The 24,720-nt window shown below is 47.2% G+C and overlaps 1 protein-coding gene across 11 annotated transcripts in view; it reads right to left on the bottom strand.

Annotated features, from left to right (window-relative positions):
• Positions 1-1,390: 1,390 nt before the first annotated feature.
• Positions 1,391-24,720, bottom strand: part of MFHAS1 (multifunctional ROCO family signaling regulator 1) — a 77,661-nt gene continuing 54,331 nt past the window's right edge. For 3 of the 11 annotated variants that reach the window (XR_009451405.1, XR_009451408.1, XR_009451409.1), the window contains 2 exons: positions 14,748-14,874; positions 4,231-4,241 (listed from right to left, as the gene is read on the bottom strand). Coding sequence is in view for 4 of the 11 variants with exons in the window: in XM_059685518.1 (XP_059541501.1) it covers positions 4,208-4,241; positions 14,748-14,874 (161 nt within the window). In the remaining 7 variants the exon portion in view is untranslated. Of the gene's footprint in view, positions 4,242-9,123; positions 9,233-13,555; positions 13,669-14,743; positions 14,875-24,720 lie in introns of those variants that run through there. The other 8 variants (XR_009451404.1, XR_009451407.1, XR_009451403.1 and 5 more) reach the window with 5 other exon arrangements.

The raw sequence follows: 24,720 nt of genomic DNA, 5'->3' as shown, positions 1-24,720 counted from the left end.
CTGTATATCAAGAAGAAGAAGATATTTCTTACTTGTGCTTAAATATTCAAACAGGGTTTCTGTCACCAGGTGAATTTTCTCATGTCATCAAACCCAGGCAACTTCAAAGGGCCATTGCTTTCTAGAACTTCTTCCAGGTCCCCTCCCTGCAGCAGCCACAGGTTCTACCAGGGGATGTCCCTTCTGGCGCCCAGGACCAGCGGGTGCCACAAGCAGACACAGTCAAAGGCAAACCAGGGCTTTTGAATTTAACCACCTGTGGTACTCAAAGCAAATCTGGAATCTATTTCAAAAAGCTCACAATTAAGTAGGAGAAACAGGCTTGGGAGGGAGTGATCGATGTGATAAATCAGGAACTTCTATTGTCACCACGGACACCTGTGATGACTTCTCTTCTGCCCTGTTCACCAGGAGGGACAGAGGGCTGGGCACGCGGCCTCACTCACCTGGACCAGCTTGTCAGAGCAAAACCGTCTATGCTGCTGTTTTGAAAATTCCGCCAGCGTCATGGTTTCATCCCTTCCATTGGCAGAGGTACGTTTGGATTCAGGGCTCCCGGTGGCTCCACCTACCTTCTCAGGAGTCTCACATGAAGCCTCCTGGCTGAGGGGGCCCCTTCCTCCCTGTGCCCCAGGTTGGGGCTTTCCTGCTTTGGTTCTTTTCTAGAGGCTGTGGCGTCTACACGAAGCACCGTCATTCTCTTTCTTTCCTTAGCTTCTCAACTGTCCTGTCAAACAAACAGGGAGAATAGGGCCTCTGGTCCTGGTACCCGGTCCCAGCCTGAAATATACACCCTCTCTCCCCGGTAGTAACATGGTGGTGGCAGGCTGCTAAGAGCCCAGGGAGAGAGAACTTGCAAGCTTCTCACATATGCATAAGCTCTGATTCAGGAGGACAGCAGGTCACTGGGAAAAGGATCTGACTTAAGAAACCAGAGCCAATATTCAAGAGTTGAATCTCCGGTCTGAAAACAGAGGACAGAGTGTTTTTTTGTTGTTGTTTTAAATATGTTTTTTATTGATCTTTAGAGAGAGGAAGGGAGAGGGATAGAGCGATAGAAACATCATCAATCAGCTGCCTCCTGCACACACCCCCACTGTAGATTGTGCCTGAGCATGTGCCCTGACCAGGAATCGAACCAGAGGCCTCTTGGTCCCTGGGTTGGTGCTCAACCCCTGCGCCACACTGGCCTGGCCAGAGTGCAGGGTTTAAACAGTCTTCTTCTTTGGGACTCAATCCCCAAACAGAGCTGCCACTGCCCACACCTCCCATAGCTCAAAAGTGACTTAGCTAAAAATATAAAAGTTATTCCTTAAGTGATAAAATCAAAACTAAAAAAAAAAATAAAATAAACACACCCATAGAAATAACTAAACTCTGGAAATAATAGTTGCTTAAACATTTGTATTTTTATTGAACTTTTTTTTTTTTAAATTTCTGCCCGGTTACAATTAAATAGGAAACCGCAATTACAATTCACAAACTGTGGCATGAAAAATAACACACATCCCATCACCCATCAGGAATGCCACCAAGCCCTTTCCATGTTTCTCAGTCAGAGGAGGCCATCACACAAGTGTCAAATACGAGCACTGTCATTTTTTCTTAGGAGGGGAAGAACATTAATCCCGGCAGCACGTTACCATTCCAGGAAGCGGTTCTGATACTGCGAGTTGCAGGGATAGAAACCATAACCAGCGTGGAGGGTGTTTCTTTGGGGGGCCAGGGACTACTTGGCGGGAAGACTCCCCGTGTGCTTAGGGACCTGCCTGTCGCCTCCGCTGGCTGAGTCTTCCCAGGTGTGGAAGGAGAAAGGACTTCCTGCACAGAGGGTGCAAGTTCCCGGAGTCCCGGAGAGCAGAGTGTTTTCTGTATCTTCACCCCTCCCCCACCCTGGGGCAAGGTCTCAAGCTTTTCTAGAGCTGCTTTCGGTCACATGACCCTCGACTGCATGGTCTTTTTACTTAAACACATGTGACCGCAAGATTTCTTCTTACTCTGCTTCTCTAGGGTTCGGATGACAGCACAAAACATCACTTGGTGAAAAACTGATATTAAGAACGTGGACATTTATGTTCATAATAACAGCACACACTCTTCAGGGTATGTCACCCAAAGGGGCATTTTTTTTTTTTCATTTAATATGGTCCCAGGAGAATTAGCTCAAAGTCACACACTTAAGAGTCTTTACAAAAGACGGGGCAAAATCCGTTAATTTGACATTTTAGGAACTGTCTCGTGCCAATTAAAAACTTTTACGATTCAACGGTCCACAAAGCAATTAACCATTAGCATTCAGTTGACACATACACACACACGCCCATGCACACACACGAGAACTGTGACAAAAGGCTCAACCAGACTATTTTTGTGACTGTTCTCAAGAGAGCAAAATCTCAATTTTGAGGTGTCATATTCAAGTATTTAAAAATGGACAGTCTGATTCCACGTGGTTTTCTGATCATCAGAAATCACCCTTGTTTAACTGGAGATTCTGGAATTGGTCAAGTTAACTCCTGGGGCACAAAAGAGTCTACAAAAATTGATTCGTGATTTTCTGTGATGCAGCCACTTGCTTGTTGACACTTTGTGGACCGTGGCATTCCAAGAGTTAATACTTTGTGAAAGAATACGACCAGCGGACTCGCTTTTCCTGCCTCACACGGGTGAGAACAGTCTTGCACACTTTCGATCAGCACGCAGAGGCGGCAGATGTAAATGGTCCCTCACATCCCTCAGACGAGAAGGTGTTACTGCTGCTTGGCCCTAGCTGGGAATCGAAGGGACAGCAATTTGTTTGGTTTGCTTCTTACGTTTTGCTTTGTGGAGATTTTTAAAACAAGTTTTCCTAGTTCTTGGCAGAAGACCGACCAGTCAGAGCCTCTGTATTTATAAATAACCAATGGGGGATTATGCTCTCCAATTAGGCCATTGACTATCTGAAGGCCTGACAGCCAGATGTGGAGGCTTGCCAAGTGCTCTGCTAAATTTCACAGACTCTGTCCTAGAAAAAAGAGCACTCACTCTGAGAGCTCTCTGAGTGTTTCAGAACTGACTCCTGATTATCTTAAGCTGTTGAAAGACTCGGGCCCTGCCAGTGTGGCTCAGTGGTTGAGCACCGACCCATGAACCAGGAGGTCATGGTTCTATTCCCGAGCAGGGCACATGCCCGGGTTGCGGGCTTCATCCCTAGTAGGGGGGATGCAGGAGGATCAGATCAATGATTCTGTTGCATCACTGATGTTTCTCTCTCTCCCTTCCTCTCTGAAATCAAAAAAAAAATTTTTTTTTAATAGAAAGACTCAGGTTTTCAATGGACTCGCTAACGCTTCGGCCTCCTGCTAAAGAACCCTAACCCCAGACCTCCATCGGTGCATCACCAGTGACCACAAACGGTCAGCGAGGAACACTGTGCTCGGCAGTAGTGACAGGTGGCAGCGAAAAGGAACAACCCCACACCCTGCCCAGCGGTTCACAGGCAGGGCCTTTCGTCAGAAGGAGAGGCGTCGGTGCCTGCGTGCACCTTGCAGACTACTGGCAACCTCTACAAGCCAACCCTTACCCCATGGGCAGACAGGTCTCTTTTTCGTTTTTTAATCTGCCAAGGATTACAGAGTAAAGAATGAACAGAAAGGTCTTATGCTAAAAGAAGCAGTCAGCCCCGTCTTGGCACAGTTCTCATGCGAATATTGCACCCAGTGTTAACTAACGCTAGAAGCTTCCAACTGTATAAATTTAAATGTCTTTGCATATTATAAAAATAAAGATAAACATGTACATATTTTACACTAGTTGCGGAACAGCAATGAATGGTCAGGCGCGCCCTCGTTCACATTGACCAGAACTGAAATCTGAGTGCTCTAAATACTGCCACCTGCGCTGGAACTATGGCTTATATGTGCACAGAAAACAAAATCCCTGAGAAGCCATTCAACTTTTTTTTTTTTGTCTTTTCTTTTCTTCAAGTAGCGCTCTCCTTGGAGGATCACAGTTCTGAGGTTTAGGTTGTAAAACACTTGCTCTATATTCTCCCTCCCGACCTCCCCCGGCCCCTCCCCACCTCGTGGGCAGGCCAGGCGGGCTCCCTCCTCTGAGAGCACCCTGAGCCGTGAGCTCAAGTTCACGACACACAGGGAGTGTGGAGGGTTACCAGGTACGAAACATGGTCCAGGTGAGTCTCTTCACGGAAATTCCACAGCCATAAAGGTCACTGGTTTCTGTGCTTTTCACCAACGTTCTTCCTACGTGGGTGGGTGAGAAGAAAGCACAGGAATGACAACAGGCAATGGTATTCTCAACGATAAGCACAGGAAGCGATGCTCTAAATCTACTTTGCACGGATTTTATTTCTATTTCTAGAGCATCTTACAGTTGCCTAATCATGTTCCTACCAAGGAAAGAGTCCTTTCTCGAGACACCTGACGGACATTTCTGTGACATGAGGCTCAGACATAGAGACGAGGCCAATGACATAGAAGCACTTACTCCACTGCAGTCTCGGTTCCCTGGGTCTGTAATTAAGAACCCCAAGCTCTAAACACATCACTGCCCCCTGGCCAGGAACTCACACGGACACACGCTAAATAAATAACCCTCTAGGACAGTGATGGCAAACCTATGACACGCGTGTCAGACAGAGGTGACACACGAACTCATTTTTTTGGTTGATTTTCCTTTGTTAAATGGCATTTAAATATATAAAATAAATATCAAAATATAAGTCTTTGTTTTACTATGGTGGCAAATATCAAAAAATTTCTATATGTGACACGGCACCAGAGTTAAGTTAGGGTTTTTCAAAATGCTAACACACTGAGCTCAAAAGGTTTGCCATCACTGCTCTAAGGGTACGGATGTATACTAAAGAATAAGAAGAATTTTACTTAAAGTGTTGTAAACAAGGCTGTTGAACTACACTCAGGAGCCGGATGAATATAAAATGAAGAAAGGGCTGTGTCTTCAGTTAACTAAACGAAGTGACCTTCAATTCAGACAAAAGAGGGGGAAATGGCAAATGTCCCCCTCCCTTATTTCAGCTTTCCTACAAAGGCAAGCTGTGATGTTTTAAGAACTGCTTTAGCAACATTTAGAAAAACATACGAAGACATACAGGGGTTAGGATTCCCCTCCCTCCCCCTCCAACCTCCACCTCTCCTAAGGCTGCTTGATCTCAAGGAAACTGATAATTCAGTATCTACCTAAGACATCTCTCCAGCCCATACAAGAATCTGCTGAACATAATAATAATGTCACCAAAAACAGACACCTTCCATTTACTAACAACATACTACACGCCGGGAAGAGCACCGTCCACTGTCGAGCATTATTTCACGAATCATCAGCTCCGCTCATCCTGCCAGGTAAGCACGTTTCCCCTGCATTTTACCAAGATGCAAACCACACCAGAGAGCGGCAGGGCCAGGCCTTCAAAGGAGTTGCCTGACCCCAGCCTGTGCTGCACGGGTTGGAATATTCAGGGCCCCAGGACAGTCTCCGGCTTCTATGGCACTCAGCCACGAGGACCCTTTGAAGGCCTGTTAATATAGTAACTTCGGCCCTAGCCGGTTTCACTCAGTGGATAGAGCGTAGGCCTGCAGACTGAAGGGTCCCAGGTTCGATTCCAGCCAAGGGCACATACCTGGGTTGCAGGCTCGCTCCCCAGTAGGGGGTGTGCAGGAGGCAGCTGATCAATGATTCTCTCTCATCATTGATGTTTCTATCTCTCTCCCTTCCTCTCTAAAATCAATAAAAATATATTTAAAAAAAAATAGTAACTTCACAGTAGAGAAAGATTTGAAGACTGCCTGAAATTCAAGTAATAATACAGTACATCTAACTGTAAAGAGGACGGCCTCGTGAAAACACACGTTTCAGCCAAGCAGTTAATTCTGGCGCTGGGAGACGTGGGTTCGTGCGAGAGAAGCGCTACGTAAATGTTTTGTTCACGGAATCCAAGAACCTGCGGAAATGCGGACAGCTGTGTCTGGCTGTCGGCTCCCCTGAGCCACACGTGAGATTGAGAAACACAAGAATCCCTCATCGGGGCACCCACAGGGGGTTCTCCAGCGCGGAAGGGAGTGAAAGGAAAAGCGGTGTGAACATTTCCCCACATGAATACCACTCTTCCTGTTCGGGCTCTTAGAGAAAAAAAATCCCTCGAGTCACGCTTCCCCATCTCAGTTAGCTTGTCCTCACCCATCAATCAAGATCCGCTCAAGTTCCTAGAACTTCTCCCAGCTCTGGCTGGTGTTCTTTCTTCCCTGTGCCTACAGGACTTTGCTGATCCACCGGTCAGCAGGTATCACACGTTAGTTGTAATTACTCACAAGACTGCCTGGTTGTAGCTTTGGTTCCCATTCTCCCCAAGGAGGCTATTAGATTCTTGAGGCCAGAGTCTAACTCAGTTATTTCTGCGTCAACACCTGGCACAATGCCTCGCAGAGGTTAAACACTCAACAAAGACCCGCTGAATGAATGATTGATAAGACGTGATGAAAAAGTCACTGGTAAAAAATAGCCAAGCTACTGTGAGCTCACTGCTATAATGGAGGTGTACAGAGGTATTGAAGAGATGTGAAGGAAAGAGCGACCGGTGAGTTAGAAGGGCTGATGGCTTCTCAGAGGTGACACATGGCCTTGGCCTTAGGAATAATGGGCCTTCACTGGGTGGGAGGGAAGGGGTGGCAGCCAGCTGAGGCCTGAGACCCAGCCCGGGGCGCAGTATGGCTGACCGCTCCCACAGTAAGAGGGTATGGGAGTCATGCCCAGGATTTAAACCTGAGACTATAATCACTAGGAAGCCATTCAAGGCTTTTTCATAAGGAGAGAAGTAACAGGGTCTCACACTTGAGTTGAGACCTAATCACAGAAATCTTGGCAAAGGCAGGTGGATCCAGAGAATAGCGTGGGTCGAAGAGAAAGTTACACGGCGGGGTCCACTCCTGTTGCGACACGCGGATATGACCGTAGAAGTTGTGCACCTGGAGAAGGGGGGCGGGGCTGAGGCTGACGGATCCCTAGCTTCACAGATGGGTGCAAAGCACAGGCTGATGAAGGGCTTTGGGGGAGAAAGGCAATAATTCACACCCATGATGCCTACATCCAAGGGGGTTGCCAGGTAGGAAGTTGGAAACAGAGGCCTGGAGAAGGGAGAGATCAACTGGGGGGGGGGGGGGGGGTCGTCTGAGACCGAGCATCCTCACGGGTTATTGAACACGCATTCCTGGAATGTATGTTATTGAAGGTATTGAGAAGCTTAGCCCCAAACTGAAGCCACACCATGACGTGGTAGCCACGCCTTTTACTTCCTGTATTCTGAAGTTGTGACATCGGGATCTTGCTGCCCCTGGAGGGGCTGCCCCCCCAGTGGGAGCCAGTTGCCAGAGATGGTAAACAACTCAAATGTGAGTGTACTTCTCAAATGCAAACCGGACCCCACAACCTCCTCACTCTCTGGGCCACCATCCACCTGCCCCAAACACTGCAAAGGTCGCAGACAACCAGGGACAGTCCTAGGCCCCAGAGCCCCCTGAAACTATCCCATCTGGCCAGTGCTAAGCCTGCCCCTCTGCCTTCCCACAGAAACCACAATACAGGCCCCTGCCCAGTCCCTCCCTCTCTCTCCGCCTTGTGACTGACCCGGTGATTCCCCATGGAGCTCCCCGCCCAGACCCCCCGCGGCATGTCTGTCCTCTAAGGAAATGTGAGTAATCAACTACCTTTTCAATGGCAGCCGTTTCCTGATCTGCTGGCCTTACTATACCTCCAATGTTCTATTAATACACTATATTTTGAAACCAATGTGGAAGGAAGAGCTTGCTGTGAAAACAGCACCGACTGGGAGCCACGATGCAGATTTCAGCCCAGCGGCGCCTCAGTAACTGTGTGTGGGCTCAGTGCTCCGGCCTATGGAACTCACAGGGCTGTCGGGAGGAGCGAAGGAGTCGGGGTCCCCTCCGAGGAGGTTATCCAGTCACGGCAGGCATGCGTGACTACAACACGAAAGAAATGCTACCGCTCACCTCTTAGCTCCTGAAGCCTGGGCTGGGTATTGATGCCCACTGGTAACTGCAGGCGGCCTCACCAACAGATCCTCGTGCATCCTACCCGGGCCCCTTCATGGGCAAGGCAGGGGAGGGAGGCCAACACCCTCACCTACCTATCCCGCACTCATGTGTACCTTCCGTGGGCAGGCACCTCCATTAACAAGCTAAACCCTGCTAGTAAGTCAGAGGGTGGATTTTACTCAAGTATCCCTATGTGTATTATGAAATTTTTTTCATTATTACCTGTATGTGCCACCCCCAGCGCACACCACTAATAATTCTGAGTAGAAATAAGAGCAACTGAATTTATTGAGCATTATTTACTCAGTGCAAGGAACAATGCTAAATGCTTTCCCTATGATAGTCTCTCTTATTATTTTTTTTTATTGATTTTTTTACAGAGAGGAAGGGAGAGGGACAGAGAGTTAGAAACATCGATGAGAGAGAGACACCGATCCGCTGCCTCCTGTACACCTCCCACTGGGGATGTGCCCGCAACCAAGGTACATGCCCTTGACCAGAATCGAACCCAGGACCTTTGAATCCGCAGGCCGACGCTCTATCCATTGAGCCAAACCGGTTAGGGCTGTGATAGTCTCTCTTAATGCTCCCAGTAACCCCAGGAGATTAGCGCTTCTGTAATCTGCATCTGACAGATGCTACCTCACAGCTAAACAAGTCAAGATTCCAACTCAGGAAGTCAATTCCAGAGCCCATCAAAGTGCCCTGAGAAAATAAATACAAACACGGCTTTTAGAAAGCTATCGGCTGTGCTGATCAACTGAGCTTTTCCTGATGTTATCATCTTGCCTAATATTGGAGTAATTTTTTTAGATGACTTCTTTTTTTCCAGTAAGGATCTGCTGACTGATATATTCCGGATTACAGTGAATTGGGTGAAAGAATCAAGCACTTTCCTTATCCTTAATTCCCAAATGGGTCTTGATTCTGGACAAGTAAAAGATTTGTAATCCGTCCTGCTCAATACAATCTCTTCATCCCAAACCCAATCCCCCCTTTGCCCCTAAACTCTCTGAGTCGGTAGTTCAGAAACCCTCTCTGCTTCCCAGAGACTTACCCTTCAACACTGGTGCTCCTAAAGTCAGAGTGGGCACAGTAAAAATGGTGGCATAAGGGAAAGAAGCACTATCTTTTCCACTTAATTTTCCAAGAAAGTATGGAGATACCTAAGCAGAGAGGGAACAAATGCCATATCAATGTGGCTGACGGGAGACTCCATCATCACAGAAACACTCCTGCTCCTCACCTGTAAAGGCGGCAAGGCAAGGAGCTGCAAAGAACAGCACAAGTCAATGCCCATCAACCTGCTCCACACCCCAGGCACACTCCGCACGCAGCCTGCCCCGCCCTCCGCATTTAAAAAATTCGGTGATCAGTGAGAAAGTCCCCACTGTGATAAAGCCAAATTTATCTCATCCCATTGTTCAAAGGAATTTTTTTTAATCGAGTTCATATTAACAAATCTGAGTGCGATGAAACATCCTTTGCCTGTTTAGTTGGTGAGATACAGGCCACAGAGTCTGCATCCTACTTTTTATAAAAGGCTATTTCGATTGGTCTTGGATATCCTTGTCATAACAATATAACGGCCAACATTCCTATGCAAAGGAATCACTATATTTTTGAGAATACTTACAACAGTGCATAACTAGAATTTTACTGGGATCTTGCTTGAATGGAACGCTCCAGTATATACACAAGAGCCCACGTTTAAAAGGCAGTTTTGAAGTGCGGTACCTCAACCTTGCCTCCTATTATTAGTAGTACTTTTTGGAAAAGGAGAATGCTCAGCCCAACAATTTTCAAACTGGCCCATTTTTTTCTCGCTCTGTAACACACAACCTGCCAAAATCAGAACTGAAGGTCCTTTTTCAGTGCTACCACCCCACAAATGACGGAGCCCAGACAGACAAGTACCAACACAAGAGAGATGGCAGCTGTTGGGAAATAAAAATGATAGATTCCCATTTCCTGTACATTCAAGGATCAGCCCATTAACAAACCACAGGGAAGAACATGGGCTGCACTCCAGCACAGAAGGTAAAGCATTTTCATGTGCTAACCTGTTGAATTCTACCTTTTACAGGAAAATCAGAAGATACACTGGGGTATCTGCCTGGAGAGCAGGGGGTGTTGTCCTACACGTCTTTGGAAATGAGAAAGAGAAACATTCTATAGGGAACCTAAAAATGAAATACACAGGCTGCTTTTTGCCCAAAGTTTGTACCTTCCCTTCAGAATTGGAATTTTAAAAGGCTCAACATGCATAGCAACAGGATGGAGACGGGAATTCCCAAATAAACACTTTTTCAATAAAATTTAACCATTATCCATCTACCTTCTCCTTTCTTTTCTGACTGAAAGTGTATTTTTGTCCCGTATGACTCCTAACGTCCAAGGCTCAGCATCCCTTTAAAGCCTGGGGGTCGGCTGGGCTGCCGTTCAGGAGCCCTGAAGGGTAGACATATGTGGGGGTGGGGGTGTTCCTTCATGAGGTGCTGGCCCCCCCATTCACAGTGTGCACACATGAAATCACCAGGATGCATACTTTAAATATCTTACAACTTTATGTGTCAATCACACCTCAATAAAGCTGAAAAGACAAAGACCAGTGTCTGCCAAGGGTTAAGGGGGGGAGGCACAGAGAAGTTTTAGGGCGAAAAAATCTTGTGTACGACACTGTAACATGTATAATATATGTCATTATACACTTGTCCAAACCCACAGAATGCACAGAGTGAACTCCAATATAAACTGTGGACTTGGTGATTACGTGTCAGCGCAGGTCCATCAATAGTAACAAATGTGCCCGCTGATGGGGATGGGGATGGGGATGGGGATGGTGGGGAGGTTGTGCATGTGCAGAGGCAAAGGGCATATGGGATCTCTCTGTACCTTCTGCTCAATTTTGTTATGAACCTAAATGGCTCTAAAAAATAAAGTTTATGTTTGAAATTGCTATCTATACTTAAAAAAAAGACAAAAACAAAAAACAACTTCCCTCCAAGCAGCTCTAATTCCCCTCTTTGTCCAGTAAACTGGCGGCGGGGGTGGGGGAGGAGTGGGGGGTGCAAGTCAACTCACTGCCTTTAGACTGAACGGGACCAGGGATAACAGGTGTTTATAAGAATTTCGTTAAAACTACAAATCTGTTTAATGCCATCACAACAGGCAGCAAAGCCATTCCTGAGCGTGCTACTACAAATGTGTATTGACTGCAGGGAGCTAGGTGTTATGCCAAGCACAAGTGATCACAAACGGGCCGGAAGTTTCTCTTTGGAGTGTTGAAAATGTTCTAAAATTAAACTATGTTGTCAGTTGCAAATATCTCCATCATCTCTGAATGGGCCAGTTTTATGGTATGAAAGTCTACCTCAACAGAGCTTTCAGAAATGTACCCTTAAGAAGGTCAGAATTTTTTAGAGCAAACTTGCTACTGGATAAATTTTCATCTCAACTCAAATGCAAATCTTTGAAAATCAGCCCCAAAGGGCAAAGTATGGAAATGGCTTGTATCTCTCTCTGACAGTCAGCCCCGCGGTGTCCCCCGGGAGGCGTCCCCCTGGAGGCCGAGGTGCAGGAGCAGTGATACTTCATTTCCTCCAGGACAGGTAACCTCTCGCCGGGGCAATGTCTGTCCAGACCTCAGCCACCAAACACAGAGACAAGCCAGAATAAATCACTCCCTACTCTTTGTTCTCTGTCTCTCCCGACTCGGGAAGAAAACACCTAGAACATTTGTAAATGAGCAATGGAAAAGCTTAGAATTCATAAGGAATATCCGATCAAATCACAGTCCTCAGTGGATTTTCTTATAAAGCTCACTGAGCACCACCGTGTACACATGGTCAAAAAAGAGCTTGGAATGTCCTTTGAAAAACCACGCTAAGGTCTAGATCTGTGACCCAGAGAGCAGGGTGATTACTCTGGTCTGCCTGGGGCAGCTCTGGTTAATGCCTGGCATCCTGGTGTAATAATTAGGAACAGCCCCCCTTCCACTCTCAATCCTTCCCTGATTTGAACAATAAATTATGTTCAGCTCTAAAAGTGAACTGGGGGCGGAATGGGTGTGCTCATGCAGGCAGCATGGCTCAGTTTTGCTCAGCGAGGCCCCTGGCCAGGGGGCCCTCCCTCAGAGCCATCCACCTGCATTTTATGGGATGACAGAAGTCAAAGATCACTCTACAGTGACCTGCTTAAGTTAACTTGGCTGGAGTTGCAAGGCCGGTGCAAGAGCCCCTGTCTCTGTTTCTCCTGCCCATTTGGGCCCCAAGTCTAACTCTCAGGCTCAGCCCACAGCTGTGCTGATGTAATGCCCACCTCCTGTAACAGCTTTCCTCATTGTCTCCTAAATCTCCTGCTTCCAATATATTGTCATCTACTTGTAAGTTAGACCTCCCACTGGGCCTGGCCTGGATGTGTTTGTTTTCACAGATTTCCTTCATTTAGAATAGAGACCTACACTCCAAACCTGCCATCCACTGTATGAGGCCTTCAAAAAAAAAAAAAATCCATTTCAAAATAAAACCATTCACAGAGCCAGGCCAACAGCAGTTCAGTCCTAAAGGCATTCCCTCCAGCATCTAGATGTCTGAGGCGAGGCGGCTCTGGTTACTCAGGACTTTAAAGACCTGTTCATTTGGGTATAATAAACTGTGGGAGAGACGGGCTGATAGCATTTTTCCAGGTTGGTGTAAGTGTCTTTCTGTGGCAGGACAACAAGAAGCCCCTGGGAAAACACCGATAAAGCTGGCTCCGGGCCACGGCGGTTTCTCCTGCAAATGGATATGTGAGTCCTAGCTCTCTCCTGCCCATTAAATGCCACGTGGCTAGGGCAAAGCAATAGGCTAATGCCTCTCCTGGCTCAGGAAAGTCTACACCAATGCAAAGTGTATTGAACAACTGTTTCTCCCGCTCCCACACCTGCTGTGTCGGTACTGTCCCCGTGTCCTTACCCCAGTGTATCTGAAAGAAAGGGACCCGTTCAAAGACCAGAAAATTTCTGTGGTCTGATAGGTTCAGGACTGGGGATTTTCTGGTTAATATGAAGATACTGTGTAATTCGACTTAATATTTAAGAAGCACTTCAAGATCTGACAATGTCTTAAGGGCATATTGGCGAGGCATCACGCTGTCTCTATTCGTGTTAGCTAAAACAGCATTCTGAATATAATGACATTAGATATGCGTTTCTGTGAGTGTTCCTATTTCCCAGGAAAGAGGGATTGGAGATGTTCTGTCTAATGAGCCAAATGAGCGTTGACACTGAAGGCCCCTCCCTCTGCAGAGAGCCCCCCAAAGGCAGGAGAGCCAACACCCCAGGGACACAACTCTCCCCAACCCAGCCTGGTAGCAAGCTTCTCCAGAGGAGATGACGGGTCACCATCCTCACATGTGAACTGCCCAACCTCCCTGTAAAAAGCTTATATATGAAAAAGAATTCTATGTGGTCAACTAGGAGGAAAAATAAAGGTTTCCGGAATGAATACTTTGCTGAAGTGACAGCACCCAAGATACCAGATCTGCTCCAAAAAGACAAGTTTTGTGGTAAGAATGCATTTCATCTCAGTTGAAAAGTGGTTTCACTGTTTAGTTCTTAATACTACCAAAAAAAAAAAAAAGAAAAAAAAAAGAAAGAAAAAAGGATGAGTTTTATCTATAATACTAAGTAACATTGTATCCAAAAGTTAATTCAGCCCTAGCCAGTTTGGTTCAGTGGATAGAGCGTCGGCCTGCGGACCAAAGGGTCCCAGGTTCGATTCCGGTCAAGGGCATGCACCTCAGTTTGGTTGCAGGCTCCTCCCTGGCCCAAGCCCTGGTCAGGAGGCAACCAATTGATGTTTTTCTCTTTCCCACTCTCTCTAAAAATCAATGGAAAAATATTGAGTGAGGATTAAAAAAAAAGAAGTTAATTCACACAAGTGCATTCTCCATCTTTAAGTCCCTTTTGGGGAAGATGAGAGCAGACAACACAGCCTCTGACTACCAAGGACTGATACAGAACCAAAGGCCCAGAGGAAAAGTAACCTACTACCGCTTTCCCGCAAGCTTTTCTTATTTAACTGGAGGCCTGATGCACGAAATTCGTGTGAGAGTACACCTTCCTTCCCCTGGCTGCTGACACTGGCTTCCCTCCGACACCCCGGACCCAGGCTTCCCTCTCGCCGCTGGCAGGCACCTGGGACCAGGGCTTCCCTCGCAGCCTGGCTTTGTCCGGAAGGACGTCTAGTCTAATTAGCATATTACGCTTTTATTATTATAGAGGGGCACTCACTGTTCCCTGACGTGAGGGCCCAATTACTTCTGCAATGACAGAATTAAGACTACCCATGAAAACAATGCTTTGATTGCATTTAGCTGCAAAAATGAATTATACACGTTTGATGAGTGAACTGTATGGCATATAAATGATATCTCAATAAAGTTGTTAAAAATGCTCTGACTTTTTTTTTTTCAGCAAAGGTTAAAAAAAAAAAATCACAAATAAGAAAAAAAATAAAAGCTCCTAGTTTGCTACATAAGCCAGTGTTGATGTCCCCTAGATAACTAGGTCTGTTCTGGGGGGTGGGGGAGACACTTTATAAGGTCTGTTGAGATATACTTGACCTTGGCTTTTTGTCATCACAACTACTGAGGCAGGATCAGGAGTGAGGGGCAGGGGCTACCCCGTTCAGAACTCACTTGGAACAGGGGCTGATCACAGTCGGTGTAGGTGGGTAAACCAAGGCAACATTCACTCGCTCACTGCCGTTCTTGGGGCAAATGATCTCGGCCACTCCTTCCGGTCTGGGCTGACTCAGCAGCTCCCCTGCAGGAGGAGAGAGAAAAATGCATGAATGAGATTTGCCTTAACAAGGGGACCATCTGACAGAGGAACAGAGCTGGGGATGAAGGAAGCAAGGAGAGGGCAGGTAGTGGGGAAGCGCCGGGTCCACAGCCCATGGGCTCCCAGAACAAATGTGCGAGGAGAACAGCAGCCTTGGCTCTGAGCCCACCTGTGCTGCCGAAATTCTCACCCGCATCACCACGGAGTGCGTGCTGAGGGCTGTGGCAGGAGGGCCCTCGTCCCAGACAAAGACAGCATCTGCCCCAGTCTCCTCACCTTCCTTTTCACAGACTGACTCCACGCATCTTTATCTACACTCGGGCAAACTGAGCCAGGGTCCCCAGAGCCCAGAGAAGCGGGCGCTGCCAAGGAGTTGTACACCAGGAGGACGGGGCAGATGGGACGCGGGCAGAGGGCGCAGCCTTTCAACAAAGCCCCACACAAATGACCTGGAAATGCAGCCACCAAAGGCGTTATCAAGGTGAACAGCCCAGCCTCGCACTGGCAAGAGGATTTCCTGGGTAGGTCTGTGTGCGGATTTGAAAAGACCAACACAATACTATCTTATTAGTAACGGGGTCTAGGAAACACAGATAATTAACATAATGGATTCCCACAATACCCAAAGGAAGCCTGTGTCCCCAGCACGCCCCGGATACAATTTCTCTCCAACTGGATCATTAAATCCCAAAGAGCAGGGATGAAGGCCGCTCCTCAGTACTCCCCACTCCCCCACCCCCCACCCAGCAGCACTTTCTCTGTTGCCATGGCCAGCACAGTGCTCTCGCTCAGTACAACCGTACACTCCAAAAGGCATGGTGACAGTATTCTTAGGATTTAAGAAATGTGCCCAATTGCTAAATTAAGAAAATAACAAAAACGGCTTTTTCACCCCCCCAAAACCTATCTTAATCACGAGTGCAGAGAGTGGCTCATAACATGTGCTATCTACTAAAATAGAAGCTCATCGTCTCAAATATCTTTAACACAAATTTGATTTTAAACTAAAGTGCAGCCACTCCCTGAATATTTAAATAGAGCGACGACCGTGCTGTGTGCGAGGAGCTGCAGAAGATGCAGGGGATACAGGAGTCTGAGGCAGGGTCTCCCGCGTGGAGGGTCTCAGCATCCGACAAAGTCAACTTAGCAAAAGGGAAGTCCTGTGTGATGGGTGCCAGCAGCCCAAGTGCCCGTCAGTGGATACAAAAGCTGGGGCACATTCACACAATGGAACACTACTCGCTGTAACACAAGAAGGAGATCTTACCCTCTGTGACAACATGGATGGACCTGGAGCGCATTCTGCTAAGTGAAATAAGCCAGTCAGAAAAGACAAGTACCCTATGATTTCACTCATATGTGGAATCTGATAAACAACATAAACTAACAAAACAGAAACAGACTCATAGAGAACAGACTGACGGCTGTCAGAAGGGAGGGGGGTTGTAAGGCTGGGTGAAAAAGGTGAAGGAATTGAGGAAAAAAAGCATGAACACTCATAGACACAGACAAAAGCATGGTGGTTAAAGAGGGGAAGGGGGTTGGGGGGAGGTGGAAGGGAGCTAGGAGGAGGGAGAAGAGGGTATGTGGGGGGGGGGCAGAAATGGTGACTGAAGGAGACTTGACCTGGGTTGGTGAACACACAATACAGCATACAGATGACGTATTATAGAACTGTACACCTGAAACCTATATAATTTTATTAACCGATGTTACCCCAGTAAATTCAGTAAAAAAGTAGGCCTTGCTTTCTGACAAAAATTATACAACGATTCCTCATAGCAACACTATTCATAACAGTGAAAACTTGATAACCCTCTCAAATGTTCAACAACGGGGACATGATAAACTATGACCCATTCGTCGGATAGAATTGTCCGTGGTTACTAAAAACTCTGAGACTGGCATTGCAATGTGGAAATGTAAACTTGAAAGCACATTCTAATCAGAAACATAAATTGACAAAGCACACACATGAACCTAGAGCGAAATGGGTCATTCGAGATGAAGAGGCCCTGGGGTTGCTGGCTCGTTTATTTTAGGTGTGAGCCAATAAGAAGAAGAGAACAGAGTTTGCCTCACACTGAAGGGAGAGGCCAGTGTGAAGGGCCAAGGCTTTCTCCTCTGCGGGAAATTGTCTAGTCATGTGCAACGTACAATGAATGCAACCAGTCTTCCTGGAGATGCAGACATTTGGCCTGATAAACAGACCCCTCCATTAACTGAAGCTGTGTTAGGCCACTGAACTGCATCCTTGTGCCCACGAAAGTTATGAAAAACTATTCTTAATTGCCCTCGCTCAAGATTTCTGGCATGAAAATGCGAGCAAACTCTTATAAACTGTGTGTCCGTCCCCCCGTCTCCCCCCCCCCCCCCGCCCCTGTGAAAGAGAAGAAACACCACGTTTTATGATGGTTTTTCAAAGTAAAATCAACGGAAGATAAGTAAAATGAGCTCAGCTTTTTCTGCCCCTCATCAGAACTCTCCCATATTAGGCACATGATGAAAATACTAAAAATGTATCATACTGACAACCCAAACCACAATATTAAAAGCTCCAAACCTTGCTTTTTAAGTGCAAATAAAACCCACTTCCTGATCCAGGATAATGGTGTAGGTTAGGAACATCCCTCCAAACAGCAAAAGGAGTCTTGACATTAAACAAGAATAGAGGTTCTATTAAATAAGACATTATCTGGATGTCTTCAAGGCCTCTTTCAGCTCCAATACTGTAAAATTCACACCCTCCAGCCCCGAGGCCCACTCCTGTCTCTTAATTAATTTAATTAAGTGAGACTCTGGATGTAGCTATAATGAGATACACGAATGCATGTTTCCCAGGTCTCCTCGGGGCACAGGCAGCGTCCGCTGCAACCAGGGAGCAGGCAGGTTCCGCACCTGGAGAGCCCAGCGTGGTCGGGGGCGCAAGCACTGGCGAACTCCTCGGCCCCTTTTATGTGGAACAGGAAAGCCAGAGATAAAAGGACACCTGGTCTTAAGACAACATAAAGCCCAGAAAGCCTGTTCACAGGAGGAGTAAACACGGAACAGTAACATGTTCAACTTAAAACCGTGCCACTGCATCTGTTGGTTCCAACGCCGCCAACCGTCCACAGAGGTGGCCGCCCTATGCGCTCCAGGACCGGGCGGGTCCCAGTGCCCGCACCTCATCCCAGCACCACGGTGCCTCCCTCAGGACCACGGCTACATCAATCAAATAAATAGGCCAGGTTGTACTTTTGGGTAGTCCTGATTTAAAAAGATATTCCACTGGGTGAAGTGACTGTGGTCTCGGCTCTTGAAGATGAACGATAGCATTTTTTGGAAGAGAAAGTGCCGGCAGGAAGGAGCAGAGCAAGTCCGTGTAAAGAGCAGACACAGGTCTGGGCCTTCGTTGCCGAGCCCGGGGCTGCGCCCGTCTCTGACAGTCAGAAGTAAAAACTTCATAATTTGCAAATAATTTGTAAATTTTTTTTTTAATTAAAATCCAAAAAAGATGCAGGTCATAAAATGCCATGTAAAGGTGTTTTCTATCATACTGAAACTAAAGGTGACGTTTAAAAGAAGATGTTAAATGCAAATGAGTTAAAGGTAATATAACTTTGGAAGTGTTTTAAGAAATGTTACCATAACCTTTAACTAAACAGCAGGTTATCAATAACCTGGAGCCAGGAAGTGCTTCACTGGCAGAAGACATCCTGGTATAAATTAGAGGAGAAATGAAAGAAGAAAATCCTATGTCCCAGGCCTGGCTTTGCCACTGAATTCACTCATTCCTGCAACAGCTGCAAACTAGCCCTTGACGAATGCGAGACAGGCACCACTGCAGAATGAGAACGGCAGGGAGTAAGTACACAAAGATCCCTGATTTCATGGAGCTTATAGTCTACAAAGAACACTAGTAAAAAACAAGCTGCATAACCGATAAAAACTTGTTATCCAGCCTGGCCAGTATGGCTCAGTGGCTGAGCGCCAACCTATGAACCAGGAGGTCATGGTTCAATTCCCAGTCAAGGGCACATGCCCAGGTTGTGAGCTCCATCCCCAGTAGGGAGGGTGCAGAAAGCAGCCGATCAATGATTCTCTCTCATCATTGATGTTTCTCTATCTACCTCTTCCTTCCTCTCTGAAATCAATAAAAAATATATTTAAAACAAAAAAGTTGTTACCCAGGTAATTAAAACAGGCTAATGAATCGGAGAGTGACTGGGTGTTTGCTTTCCCCTGGCATGTCCGTCCAGGACAGGATGCCTCTCTGAGGAGGTACCATTAAGCTGAAATCTAAATAATAGGAGACGTGAGCTACGGGAAGAACATTCCAGGCAGAGGGAATCTCTAATGCAAAGACCTGAAGTCGGATGATGCTTGGATACCCAGAGAAGAGCCTTGGGTGGTTAGATCATGGGTGAAGGAGAAAGCGGACCAGGAGAGGAGGCAAGGCAGTGAGGGCCAGATCAGGGGGACTTGGTTTTCATTCTAAGTGGTAGGGAGCCACGTGCAAGATTTTAAACAGAGTAACGACATCTGGTCTGTTTTCAGAAGGTCACTCTGCTGAGGGCAGGGACACTATTAGGAGGCTCACACTCCTGCCCAGACGGTGGGGGCCTGGTTTGGAGAGGTGCTGGGGGAGATGGGGAGACTGGGGTGTGTTTTGTAGACAGTCGACAGGACTTGCCAATGAATTGGATGTGCAGGTCAGAGGCAGAGAAGAACCAAGGATAATTCCAAATCTTTGGTTTGAGAAACTGGCAGAGGGTGGTGGTACTACCTGCAAGACTAAGAGAAAAGGTGGCTTGTTGGGAAGCGGAGAAATGAAGAGTTCTGTTCAGGCCACGTTAGATTTGACTGTTAGACAAACATGGGACTAGGTATTAAGTGTGTAATTACATAACCTACTCTGATTTGCAGGAAAAGGTGAAGGCTGGAGGTAGGGATTTGGGAGTGATTGGCCAATAGATGATATTTAAAGGCATAGGAGTAGATGACATCACCGAGAAAAGTGAGGAGATAAAGGAGAGAAAGGAACCACAGACAAACTCCTGGGGGGCTGAAAACTTAGAGGCTGGGAAGAAGAAAGAGAGCAGCCAGGAGCTGCCAGAAGCAGAAGGAAAACAAGAATGTGGCTTCACAAAAGAAAACAAAATCCTCAACAAAAGGAAGTGATCAGTGGTGCCACGTTCTGCTGAGAGGACGAGCAAAATAACAACAGAAAAGGGGCCCCAGGGTTCAGAGGTCCCTGGGGGCCTTCAGCAGAAAGGTGGGGATGGATGTGTGCGTGAAGAGTGTTTGCCTAAGTAGGTCTGGGAGTGAAGGGGAGACCACAACCAGAAGTGGTGAATTATGTTGTACGCATCACTTGTAATCTATGAGCTGGACAAACCACATCTGAAAAAAACAATTAGAAAAATGGACTCGCTCCTCCTGGTTTCCTCCGAGGCTCTGTGTCTGAACTACCAACAGGAATGAAAGATCCCAGGGCTTAGGAGACAAAGAGGAGAAAGGAGCCCCGGAGGGGAAGGCACTGGGTTGCTATTTTGAAAAGATAAACAGACGTCTACTCCTGTTCTGGGATGGCTTCCGTGAGAAGGAAGCCATGTGCGCGGTAGACGTCTCCGTTCTTAAAAATAATGACCATGAAATAACACCTGTGCGCTATTTAAAACAGATTTTTATCAAAAATGTAAAAGCAGACTAAACGCCTTAATCACACTAATCAACTTAATGTACTGGAAATTACTGGTCCTTGAGAAATAATCAGATACAGTCGAATCTGCAGTCAGACAGCCTTAGTTCCCAGCCTGACTAAGACTGATGGCTGCAGGAGTCAGCCAGGGTCTAGTCACGCAACAGAAACCAGAGTGGGGCTTAATATAAACAATTAGAGACTTTTCTTAAAATAAATTTTATTGATTTTTTTTTACAGAGAAGAAGGGAGAGGGATAGAGAGTTAGAAACATCGATGAGAGAGAAACATCGATCAGCTGCCTCCTGCACACCTCCTACTGGGGATGTGCCCGCAACCCAGGTACATGCCCTTGATCGGAATCGAACCTGGGACTTTTCAGTCTGCAGGCCGACACTCTATCCACCGAGCCAAACCGGTTAGGGCAACAATTAGAGACTTTTTACAGGGAATGTATTATCGAGAGGAAAGAGACTTCTAAAGGCCACCCTGAGACTGAGGGAAATTATCTAAGGAAGAAAACCTTGGATGTGGGGAGAGCCCTCCTCGGCCTGGTTGGATAGGGTATGGCATAGCCTCCTAGAGAGTAGAGAGGTGGGCTGGGTTGCTCCGGGTCAGACCTGCCCACAGTTAACTGACCAAAGCCAGCAGGGATCTGTCCTCTGAGTGCCAACAAAATTCCCGGGAAAGCTGGATAGGGTACCTGCAGATTCAGCAGGAATCTTCTGGCTGGGCCACTGGGAAGTCAGCTGGGTGGCCAGCGATACCGCCCAGCGCTTGGTCACATACACTCTCAGGGAGCTCTGGGACTCAGGTCTCCCAAACCACGGGGATGTGGCATTCTTCTCCCAGGAGTTCTAGGCAACGGAACGACGTCCATTGGTTGAATTCTCAAGTCCAGTTCTGATTGTGAGGGCTGGGACTTCTTCTTAAAAAACACTCAGAAATGCACTTCTATGCCTTGAACTTTGAGGACAATTTCGTATTTTCTTATCTATAAGCCAAACAGAAGCAGGCCAGTGGGGTTCTTAAAAATGCCCTTGAACTAGGGGCACAACTCATACCTGTCCGCTGTGAGTTTGTGTGGCCTGGTCATCAGGCTGCAGGAAACACACTAAATCTCAGCACTTCACTTCGGCTTCTTCCCAACATTCTCCAAAGTGGTGGCAGCAGTGAGCGTTACAGGCAGAAGGAACAACAGAAGTCACGCTCCTGAGCACATCTATGACGTGCACAATGATCCCAACTTGCAAAGTCCTCCGTCCCCTGATGATGAATGCAACTGAAGCCCCACGCTGGGCACAGACGCTTCTTGTTAGCCCAGTTCCTCACAGAAGGTGACTGTCCTAATAGTAATGTCTGCTTATCATGACACAAAGCGTTTCTGTTTGGGTGTTTGAGGGACAGAAGATGACTAAGTAGCTCAGGTGTCTATGCCGAGAACAGCGGCATTTGGTCCATGGGGTTCCCTGATGGGTCATCACTGGGGTCTATTCTGGATCAAGAGCTATGACCTCAGATCACAGCACCTCTTCCTGAGCACCTGACTAAAATTCAACCAAGGGGAGAAAAATCTGTCGACAAAATTTGTTTTCAAATGTCTGCCTGAGTTCAGGCACATCCCTCATATTACAAGCTAATATTTCCCTTTGCTAATGTCTCTTTTTGTCTGTTTGTTTGTTTGATTTGCACATATCCAACCTGCTTTCCTACCGGCTACCTCAAGTCTGTCTATTTGAAATTCTCTCCCCTACATCCTCCCACCCCCATCCCATCACCTGCAGTGGAACAAAAGCCTCATCCCACCTCCTCCAGGCTATTCTGCCTGGACCCTCTCCACCTGCTCAACCAGCACCGGGGTCTCCAAATCTTCAGAGTTCCTGAGAAGTTTCCTAGGCCGAGATGCCAGGTAGAAGCTTCTGGAAGATTCCACTTGGAAGTGAGGCTTCAACGACATAAAATGAATATCCCTGGGGCCAGAACAAATATCCGGGCCAGCAGCTGAACGTGGCTCCTGCGGCATTTATTAATATGTAGGAGGAATTACTCCTGGGAAGTTGCAGGAAGCTAAGGCGCCTACCAGGAAGGGCTTTTGCTTTTGGTTCTAAAAAAGTGAACAATAGCAAATAAAGGATTGTTTGATATCAAAGTTCCTTCTACTTGCTGTTCTCAGCATCTTCATCAGTTTCACATTAGGCCAGATAATATACAAACCGCAGTAACACAAAAACGAGGGATCCTGTCTTTCGATTCTGTGTGAGATTTTTCTAGAAGGTCTAAAAATGAATCACCCTGCATCCTAGAAACGCAGAACCATGAGGGCACCACGTGAAGCTTAAATGGAGAGGTTTCATGACAAGAAAGCATTTGTATTGATGGCAAGCACACTTTCAAATCGCACTACCCACGAGAAGTAGCAAGGGTTGGCCTAAAAAGGTGTAGACAGATCCGTGTGTGTCAATCAACAGTGGGACACACTGAGAAGGTCAAGCTTCCTTCTGAGGCTGAGTCAGACTCCCACATCACTCTTCTCTTAGTAACAACGAAGAAATGAAGTGATTCAATCATTCATATACATACAGGGTGGGGCAAAAGTACGTTTACAGCTGTTTGTATACATATAATAAATTAATAACATAAGAATAAACTCTGTGTTTCGCGTACTCACTACTGTTAACCTACTTTTGCCCACTCTGCACATGGAGCTCACTGACATCACGGTCAGGGGTTAACTGATTTGCTGCCGGTTCAGCCTACGCTGTGCTATAACGGTCCACAGATAGGCCTGTCCTTCAGAAAATGCACGTGAGGTCTCGTACCACCCTCTCCTCGCTGACCCTTCAAAGGTCTGCCACCATCAAAGGCGACTGGGGCAGAGGGACAGCCTGCCCTGCCTCTTCCCGCCATTCATTCATTCATTCATTCATTCATTCCACCTTGCCTCCCCGTGGACGCGTGTGCCTGCCACTTGGATCCATTTCCATTGCTAAGGGTTTATATAAATACAAATCCACCCAAGAAAGGAAAAATATTTCCCCTTTTCCTGCTCTGGATAAAGTTCCAGCAGACTTGGCTGAGGATTAGACATGCTTCACAGATCAAAGGGGGGGCGGGGGAGGAGAGGAGGATCAGAGGCCTGGCCTTCCCTTTCTCCAAATGCCCGAGTGAGGAGCGAGAAAAGCCCTCCCTGCCCCTCCCTGCGGCTGCCGGGATGAAGTGCTTGCAGCGGCTCCTCTTTATGGAGCTGGCCTGTCACCTACTTCTTCCTGGAAGTGGATCCAGGCTCAGAGAAATGAACGCAGACGGCATCAAAGCATTCGGACTAAAACTGTCTCCCTCCATCATTAGTCTTCTTTTCAACTAAAAATGGGAGGAACTTTCGTGACCTGAACTGAAATTTGAAACGCTGGCCCAGAGGTCTTATCCAAATCGACCTGATTCTGAAATACTCCGGGAGCCATTGGAACTCCTCAGCAATGATCAGAAACCACACATTTCTTCCCATCTCCTAACAAGGAAGATGACAAGAGTCTCTGCACACGCGTTTCCTTGGAGGAAGGGAAGGCGGAGGAGGAGTGAATGTCGGGCTGGGCAGGGGGAGCCCGGGAGCCCCTGCAGGGCCTGGAGACAGAAAATCCACGGAAGTGAGAGTTGGGCAGGACCTTGGCGCCTTATGGCTGGAAGGAATCTCGAGATGGTGGACCTCCTCCTTTTGCACATGAACAGGATCTCCCACGTGCATAACCAGCAGTGCAGGGGGTGTGGGCCAGCTGGGCCCTCTCCCAACACCAGCTTTTTTGTGTCTACTCCCCTACCCACGTTCATTCCCAGCAGATCCAGCCCGGACTGGAGGCCACTTTAACCAAACAAAAAGCATCTGTGATGACCTGAAAAGCAGTAAATTGCACGAACAATCGAAACTGAGCACTCCTCAGCCTCTGCAGCCTCCTAAAGGTTGTCATTACACATAAAGAAAGGCTCTTTATGTGTCCGCTGCGCTCCACCTGCAAAGCCGAGGCAGCTGGCTTCCAGAATGAAGCCGCGACGCAGACAGACCAGGAGGACACACTCATGGCTGCCACAGCCAGTTACAAAGTACGGGATGGCCACGCAAGACCAGCTTCCCCGGAGGCAAGGGCGGTGCC

The sequence above is a fragment of the Myotis daubentonii genome, chromosome 2 (genome assembly GCF_963259705.1).
Source record: "Myotis daubentonii chromosome 2, mMyoDau2.1, whole genome shotgun sequence".
In the NCBI taxonomy this organism is placed as follows: domain Eukaryota; kingdom Metazoa; phylum Chordata; class Mammalia; order Chiroptera; family Vespertilionidae; genus Myotis; species Myotis daubentonii.
The sequence above is the reverse complement of the archived record's forward strand: the minus strand, read 5'-3'. Positions and strand labels throughout refer to the sequence as shown.